Here is a 9,254-nt window from a genome sequence, read left to right on the forward strand (position 1 = left end):
TAGCCTCAATGCCTCTGCGAGTCACCATATACCCCAAAAACTTGCCCGTCTGAACCCCGAACACACACTTGCTAGGGTTCAGCTTCAACCTGTACTCCCGCAGAGTACTGATCGACTGTCTTGGACTTGATCAATATATCATCTACATAGACCTCAACGTTCTTCCCAATCTGCTTTTTGAAGACCTTATCCATAAGCCTTTGATAGGTAGCTCCAGCATTCTTTAATCCAAAAGGCATTACTACATAACAAAATGTCCCCTCGGATGTGCTAAAACTGACCTTGCTTCTGTCCTTTTAGGCCAAGGGAATTTGGTGATATCCTTGATATGCATCGAGAAAACAAAGGAGCTCGTGTCCTGCCGTGGAATCGACCAATTGATCTATCCTCGGTAGAGGATAACAGTCTTTGGGGCAGACCCGGTTTAAGTCGCGGAAGTCCACACACATCCGCCATTTTCCAGCCGATTTAGGAACCAAGACCACATTAGATAACCATGTCGGGAAATAGATTTCTTGAATGTGTCCTGCTCTTAATAAATCTTGCACTTGCTCCTTGATGATAGCGTCTTTTTCGGGGCCGAAATGCCTCTTCTTCTGAATCACAGGGCGGCATTCGTTCAAGACATTCAGCTTATGCTCCATCACCTCCCTCCTAACTTCTTGGAGTTCGGACGGACACCAAGCGAACACATCTTTATTTTTCTCCAAACACCGGACCAATTGTTCCTTCAAGGGCTCTTCCAAGGTTCGGGCTATCCTCACGACCCCGGCTGGGGGATTTAGGATAAGCTCCTCACACACGTCTTCCGAAGTCACCTCTCCTGCTTCTTCGATTAGATGTAGTTGATTGAATCCCCTGGATTCAGGTCGACTTGTATGTTCAATTTTAGCCTACTTCTGCTCAACCCTTACTTCTTGCACATAGCATTTTCGAGAAATCTTTTGATCTCCCTTAACCTCTCCTACTGCTTCTCCGACAGGGAACTTGATCTTCTGGTGCAGAGCCGAGGCAATTGCCATGAAAGCGGCCATGGCTGGTCTCCCCATAATAGCATTATACGATGAGGGGGCATCAACTATCACAAAGTTGATAATCCTGGTCTTTCTGGTATCCCCACTCCCCAAAGAAAGAGGGAGGTTGATGACTCCAAGGGGGAGTATTGCATGCCCCGTGAATCCAAACAAAGCCGTGGAGATAGGGTCTACCGTGTATTCGCCCAAGTCCATCTGATCCATTGCCTCTTTAAATAGAACATTGACAGAACTTCCGGAGTCCACAAAGATACGTGCAACCTCATAATTGGCGATCATAGCTCGGATAACCAAAGCATCATTATGCGGGTCGGCCACTCCCTTTATGTCCTCGGGTCCAAAAGAAATCATTGGTCCTGAGCGTGTTCTAGGGCTACTAATCTCCATGTTCTCCAATCTTCTGCTGCTAGCTTTCCTGGCCCGGTTGGAGTCTCCGTCTGTAGGCCCACCCGATATCATATTAATTACCCCTCGAGGGGGTTGTTGTTCTCAGGGTTCTGCCTTCCGCATGTTCGGGTTAGCATTTTGAAAATTTTCCCTTTGATTCGGAGCCCTTTTCCTTTCAGGATCACTTTCCTCTCGAGTTCTCTTAGGGGGTCGGTGTCCACCACCTGGGCTGGCTAGAATTGCTTTCATTTCTGGATCTCCCTGGATGATCCGTTCTATTTCTTGATTCAAATGATGACATTCAGCGGTAGTATGACCATAATCCTTGTGAAATCCACAATACCTTTCTGACCTGGGATTACGAGGTCCTCTGTCACTACTCCGAGTTCTTCGAATGAGTTGTCGCTCATCACATAGCTCCAATGCTCGGGATTTGTTGACCTTCAAAGGTGTGTAAGCGGCGAAATGTCCCAGCAACATGGGTGGTTCGAAACGCCCGACCCTTGGCACAAGATTAGTGGGTCGAACGTCTCGCGTAGCCTTGACCGAGGCCTTCGGTTCGCTTTTCCTAGCCATTTGTACTTCTTCCACGTTCATATACTTCTCTGCCCTAGCCAACAGTTCTTCAACAGTAGTTGGGGGCTTTTTTACCAACGACTTGAAAAAATCTCCACCTCTTAGTCCTTGTGTAAAGGCACTTATCAGTATATCCGGAGTAGCCGAGGGAACATCGATGACCATCTTGTTGAAGCTCTTAACAAAATCTCGTAGGCTCTCCTGTTCTTGTTGTTTAACATTGAATAAATTTAGAGACGTCAATGGATGTTTCTTGCTGCTTGCAATTTGGTGGAGAAAAGCTCTTCCGAAGTCTTGAAAAGTTTTAATGGTCCCCGGCCTAAGCAAATTGAACCACTGCTGGGATGACCTGACCAAAGTTGTTAGGAAGACCCTACATTTGATCGGGTATGAGTATTGGTGCAACAACGCCGCGTTCTCGAACCGGGATAGGTGCTCTTCCAGATCCCTCGAACCGTCGTATTCTCCGACGTTAGGGAATCTGAAATTTTGAGGCAATTCGGCAGCCAATATCTCGGCCGAGAAAGGGATCCCCCGAGCCAGAAGGGGGGGAGGAGGGGGCGCATTCCTTTCTTCTTTAAGACGTTCCATCTCCTCCCTTAAACTTTGTATCTCTTGCCTCTGAGCTTCATGACCTTCTCCTGGAGGGGGATTGTTGTCTGGTCTCTGTGCCAAGACTTGTTCTACAGTCGTAGTGATCAGCCGGACGAGCTCTGCCATGTTGGACGTTGGTTGATTGTCCTCTCCCGATCGACTCCTGGTACTTGCCATCTTATCTCTCTTTCCAATTTTCCCACAGACGGCGCCAATTGATGCTACCAAATTTTCCCTGTCCGGTCTAGTGATCTTGAGCTTAAGATCAGCAATGTGTGAACCGGAGCGGATGGACCACCACCGGTCTATACAAACTAGCGGATATTGGAAGGTGCTGAGAATTTCTCCGGCGTCACCACTCTAACGTTTTATCGTATTTTATGGTTAGGAATAAAGAAATGGGAAGATACAATATGTGGAATAGTGCTGAAGAAAGTTCATGTTTTAATGCCCTCAACCATGAAATATACTTGGGTATTTATAGTGGTTGAGAGGACTTCTTATCCTACTGCGCCGAAGTCTATTTTAGGTAAATTTACCTATAAAATTAAACTCTTCTCCAATCACTGCAATTTCGGGCTGGATTTCTTGTCGCATCTGATCATACGGCGAGATTCTAGCATGCAAGTTTGGGCCGGATTTCTTGTCGCATCTCATCATACGGCGAGATTCTAGCATACTTAAAGGTCATTCAAGCTTTTGACATTTGGCAAGATTTTTAGGATAGACATAGGACGCCTGGGCCTGCGATTCATGTCACAAGCACCTGTGCTTAACAGAACCCTGCTCTGGGCGCTGGTTGGGCTCGGTTACCAGAGGTTCGGCTGAGCTCTGTCCAAGGTTCGGCCACCATGGCTCGGCCGAGCGGCCAAGCTCTGCCTAGGTCTCGGCCGAGCATCAGGGCTTGGCCGAGAACCAGGGCTCGGCCATCAGTGGCTCGTGCTCGGCCGATCTTTCCTCATGACGGCCGATCCCTGGTGCTCGGCCATCAGTGGCTCGGCCGAGCACATGGCTCGGCCATCGGTGGCTCGACCGAGTTTTACCCATGACTTGGCCGAGCACAGGGGCTCGGCCATCAGTGGCTCGGCCGAGCACCAGGGCTTGGCCGAGCTCTGCCCATGACTTGGCCGAACTCCAAACTCGGCCAAGGTGCTCAAGAAGAGACGGCTGAGCTCGTCTAGAGATGATATCGAATTCGTACGAGTCGTGCTCGACGAGTTGCGTTTAAGGTCCTCGGGAAGAAATAGGACTCGAGCATGGTTGAATATTGAGGGCATCAATCAACTCACAGGTTGAGTTGATATCGTTGAAGTTACGGTTTCCTAATGCTACAACGCCTGAATTTTTCCTTGCCGCTCTTCGCTATTCTTGGATTTTCTATGCTAGACTATTCTAGGCCTTTCTATGCTAGGTTGCTCTAGACTGTGCTGCTTGCACTGATCTTAGGCTGAGGTGTTGTCCTATCTCCCTTGAAAGTCACGACCATCACCTAAAAATTGTGGGAAGAAAAACTCCTTCCTTTCTCCTTTGAAAGTCACGACCATCACCTAAAAATTGTGGGAAGAAATTATGACTAAAAGCAAATTTGATTTGCTTATTTATTGATTAAGAATCCATAATTATTGATTAATGATTGATTAAGAATCAATTAGCACAAAATCCATGATTATGAATCATGAAACTCACGGCCATCCCATAGATTTTGGGGAAAAATAATTCGGCCACTTTGTGTTCTTCCACATCGCACCGCCGTCGCTACTAGGGAAGACAATTTTCCCTGCGGGTTCGGGTCCCCGCGGGGAAAACTCAAAACGGGGCGGTTTCGGGGGAGAGCTTTCGGTTGCGGTTTCGGAAATTTGCACGGTACAGTCTCAACGCACAAGTCGTTTGGATTTTCTTGTGCAAACCAAGCAAGGAAGACCATCTTCGATCGTGGACCTAATTAGACGATTAAAGGAGAAAAGCCGTTCGTAAGGATTTACAAGTAAAGCTATTTCCGCGAAATATCCGGAATATTTTGGAGTCCAGCGTTGAGAACGCAAATATATAATTCTAAACACCCTATGAATGTTTCTAAACACACGACGCCCAAGAACAATAATTTTAAACTTGCGTTGCGTCTTGGGTGCGAGAACATGATGTCCCAACCGAAACAAATCAAGAAATTTTAAATCCAGTAGTCCTAATACACCTTTAAGCGCCGAGATATTGAGCATATGTAGACGGATGAAGAGACTCAGGTCCTATAAAAGGTCAATTTTTTGTTTTCATCTAAGAGCTTGTTTTTTTTTTTGTTCTTTTTTTCGCTCGAAACCATTAAATATATCAAATATTGCTTATTTTGAACGAATATTCACTTACATGATGCTCCTACAAGAAGAAGAATAAAACTTATAATATACAAATTAAAATCTATCTAAGAGAAAATATAAGTTTTTGACCTTCCGATTTGAAATATTGGGTGTTGTTTTGTTTTATTTTTTCTTGTTGTTTTGTTTAGATTTACTTTGATGTGTGTAATATAGGTTTACTCTCACTACAAGAGAAACGTAGGAGAAAATCAATATCAAATAAATAATATTCGATAAATTTAGTGAATTTTGAACAAGAAAAGACTAAAACAAAAAATTCAAATTACTGAATTAAAACCAAAATTTGACAATTTGAGAGAATAAAAACATAAAACAAACCAATTTACATTATTAAAATTTTAATTTTTCTCACATACGTGTATAAACATATCATCATATACATATGATTTCTCTTATTTAATTTAACTTTGAAAATGAATAAATATTTTAAAAAAATATATGATGAAGCAATTTATGAGTGGGTCTACTAATTTCCACCGTAGGAGCAGCAGACATGCGCTGACGAACAATGTACAGACTCAGCCTTTGGCCTACCAAAAATACCATAATTCTCGTGAAATGTAACTATTTTCGTAAACATTATTCTTTGCCCCCCTAAAAATACATGCATGTGGACCAATGATGTTTCCTGTTTTCCATTATAATTTAAAAGTTTATACATAACAAATTTAAATTTAAATGACTTCTGCAACAATCTTGCCAAAATATCTTTTGATGAAATTTGGTAATGAAACGTTCACAGAATAGAGAGGTAGTTAAAAATCCGTTACTTCAGATAAAAAACTGAAAATCTTTTTACGACGGTTCTTCCTTCTAATGACCGGCCAAGTCTTCTTCCCACATACTTTCCATCCCTGGAATGGAGTTCTGACATGCTTATTGGAAGAAAAATGATAAAATACTTCAGAATTTTTTTCTAATTAAATGTAACTGCATAATTAATAATAGATGGTCCTTATTATAGGACGAAAATACAAATTCAAAATGTTTTTAACAATATAAAAATTATAATGCATAGCATAAAAGGAAAAATCTTTTTCCTTTTATAATGAACCATATAAATAACCAACTTTTAATTCTTTTTTCTAACCCACCAAACAAATTTTTAGATAAAATCAAATAGATCAATATACAAATATAATTTGTAAAGAGTATGTCTCCTGTACAACAGTCTAACAGATTTATATCCGTGAGACGGTTCGACCCGATTCATAACTATTACACAAAATAATATTTTTTGACATAAAAATTAATACTTTAAACACCAATCATCATATATTACACAATATATTTTCGACACAAAAAATAATACTTTTAACTCAAATCAATATATATATTACACTAATTTGTCATAAATAACTAACAAACAATGATATTCTTACATTGAAAATTAAATTTTGAAAAAAAACAATAATTTTAATAGATCAAGTCGAGACATAGATCAATATTGTTGAAAAATTATTTAAAAATGTGTTAAATATTTGTGTTGAAAATGTGAATGTTGAATGTTGAAAATTAGGTAAAATTAGGTGTTGAATATTGAAAATTAGTGTGTGATGATGTAGGTAATGATATATTTTATTTTTGGATTATTTGTAAAATTTTTCTATAAATAGATCTCTCATTTGTGAAGAAAATCACAATTGAGTTGAGAGAAAAATATTATAAAGTGTGTAGTGTGATAATTTTGAGAGTTTGAGATTTTTACTTTTTTACCTTAAATTTTTACTTTTTCACAACACGTTATCAGCACGAAGCTCTAAAAGTCCTCCATATTTTTCCAAGCTCCGAACAGAAGAAAAAGGTAACAAAAGTAATAATATTTATTTTACTGTTATTTATTTATTGTTTATATATGTAATATATAATATAATGTTATTGTTAGAAATAATAAAAATAATTTTTTCAAAAACTTGTTATAAATCCTGGGAGGATGTTAAGACGACATCCCACACTCCCGGTAAGGGATACGACAAGTATAAAAGCCTATAAGGTTTTTTAAACAAAATAACTTATGACACCTAATTATAATAATGTGATATGATATACATAATTATTTAAATATGACTAATATTATATACACCATATTATTACCATAAAATTATACAAATACATACATTTATTTTCTTATACACCAACGGTAATAAACGGTAACAAAACGGCTAGTTTTTGCTCTATAAATACAATCTCACAAATACATTCAATCACTCCAACTTTCTCTTCTTCTCTAAAAATTATTCTTCATCAAATTTTCGAAGAAAAAAAGAAGATGGCTTTCACGAGGTTATTTTTAATTATTTTGGTTATCATACTCACCAGTCTTGTATTTATCGGAGAATATCCTCCTCGTGTGTTTTCTTTATTTTTACGAATACTTGTACTTGTTGTTTATCCATTACTTTGTATTGCAATATTCATTAACTAATAAAATGCATCGTAATTTTTAGTACCACCATGGCAAACTTGGCAAAGCTCGAATTCATCGCTCTTGATATTACTGGGAAAAACTATATGCCATGGACTCTTGATGTAGAAATGCATCTTGAGTCATTGGGTCTAAGCGAGACCATTAAAGAAAATGGTATATCTTCATCACAAGAAAAAGCAAAAGCTATAATATTTTTACGACGACACCTTGATGAAGGTTTAAAATGTGAATATCTCATCGAAAAAGATCCCATGGCTCTGTGGAAAGGATTAAAAGAGAGATTTGAACATATAAGGGAAGTTATACTTCCGACCGCCCGTGATGAATGGAATATGTTAAGATTCCAAGACTTTAAAAAAGTCAGTGATTACAATTCAGCGATGTATAGAATAATCTCGCAGTTAAAATTTTGTGGACATGAGGTTACAGAATCGGAAATGCTTGAAAAAACATTTTCCACGTTTCACGCATCAAATATAACACTACAGCAACAATATAGAGTGCGTGGATTTGCGAGATATTCTGAACTCATCGCCTGTCTTCTTGTGGCGGAAAAGAACAACGAGCTATTAATGAGAAATCATCAGTCCCGACCCACTGGATCAACAGCATTTCCAGAAGTAAATGCTGTAAGCAAAAATGAATTTAAACCTGGAAACCAAAATCAAAGTTACAGACAAGATTTTGGTCGAGGACAAAATCGAGGTCGTGGTCGTGGTCGTGGACGTGGACGTGGACGTGGAAGTGGTCGTGGTCGTGGACGCGGCCGTGGTTTTGAAAATAATCGAGATAGTTATTTCTATAACTCATCTCAAAAGAACGTCCCAAACCACCCACCGAAAAGGCATCAAGAGAATATGAGTGTTAATGAGAATCACTCAAAAAGATTTGAAAGTTCTTGTTTCAGATGTGGTACTCCAGGACATTGGTCCCGTATTTGTCGAGCCCCTGAGCACCTTTGTAAACTTTATAAAGAATCAATAAAGGGGAAAGAAAAGGAGACCAACTTTACTGAACACAGTGAACCTTTGAGTGGTTCAACTCATTTTGATGCTGGAGATTTTCTGATTGATTTCTCAGATAATGATCAATTTGATGGTGGAATAAATATGTAAAATATTTTATTTTTTATGTATTCGTATGATAATGTTTTATAGTGTGTTATATTGTATTGTATTTTATTGTCAATAATTTTATTTCATTGCATATTTTTTTGAAGTTCAAATATGGAAAATGCTACGAACCAAGCTGAAGTTTGCATACCTGATAGTGGTACAACGCACACTATCCTCCGAGATAAAAGATATTTCTTGGAACTAAAACCAACAAAAACAACGGTGAATACAATATCAGGTCCTGTAGACTTGATTAAAGGATGTGGTAAAGCACAATTTTTGTTACCTAATGGTACAAAATTTTTGATCAATGATGCTTTATATTCACCACAATCGAAAAGAAATTTGTTGAGTTTTAATGATATATATTCCCATGGGTATGATACTCAAACAATGAATGAAGGGAATGAGAAATATATGTGTCTTACCACATATAAATCAGGAAAGAAATATGTGATTGAAAAACTACCAATGCTCCCTACTGGATTGCATTATACACATATACGTCCCATTGAATCAAACATGGTAATTGATAATTCTTCAATATTAACCAATTGGCATGATCGATTAGGACATCCTGGTTCAACAATGATGCGAAGAATTATAGAAAATACACATGGTCATCCATTGAAAGACCAGAAGATCTTTCAGAATAATAAGTTTCAATGTAAAGCATGTTCTCTTGGAAAACTTATTATAAGACCATCACCAGCCAAAATCCAAACTGAATCACCAATGTTTCTTGAAC

General features: G+C 38.9%; 2 protein-coding genes across 2 annotated transcripts; both read right to left on the bottom strand.

The window, feature by feature from the left end:
- Window positions 1-893: 893 nt before the first annotated feature.
- LOC140981575 (uncharacterized) lies at window positions 894-1,493 on the bottom strand. Its single transcript, XM_073448006.1, has one exon. The coding sequence runs from the start codon at window positions 1,491-1,493 to the stop codon at window positions 894-896; it is 600 nt and encodes a 199-aa protein (XP_073304107.1).
- A 30-nt stretch (window positions 1,494-1,523) lies between these two features.
- Window positions 1,524-2,768, bottom strand: LOC140981576 (uncharacterized). The gene has a single exon (XM_073448007.1). It carries the CDS (start codon window positions 2,766-2,768, stop codon window positions 1,524-1,526), a length of 1,245 nt encoding a protein of 414 aa, XP_073304108.1.
- Window positions 2,769-9,254: the final 6,486 nt, after the last annotated feature.

Source organism: Primulina huaijiensis, chromosome 7, assembly GCF_012295235.1.
Source record: "Primulina huaijiensis isolate GDHJ02 chromosome 7, ASM1229523v2, whole genome shotgun sequence".
Classification (NCBI taxonomy): Eukaryota; Viridiplantae; Streptophyta; class Magnoliopsida; order Lamiales; family Gesneriaceae; genus Primulina; species Primulina huaijiensis.

Excerpts from the sequence above, each read along its gene's own strand:
- LOC140981575 (XM_073448006.1), bottom strand. The coding sequence starts at position 1,493 with ATGATATCGGGTGGGCCTACAGACGGAGACTCCAACCGGGCCAGGAAA.
- LOC140981576 (XM_073448007.1), bottom strand. The coding sequence starts at position 2,768 with ATGGCAAGTACCAGGAGTCGATCGGGAGAGGACAATCAACCAACGTCC.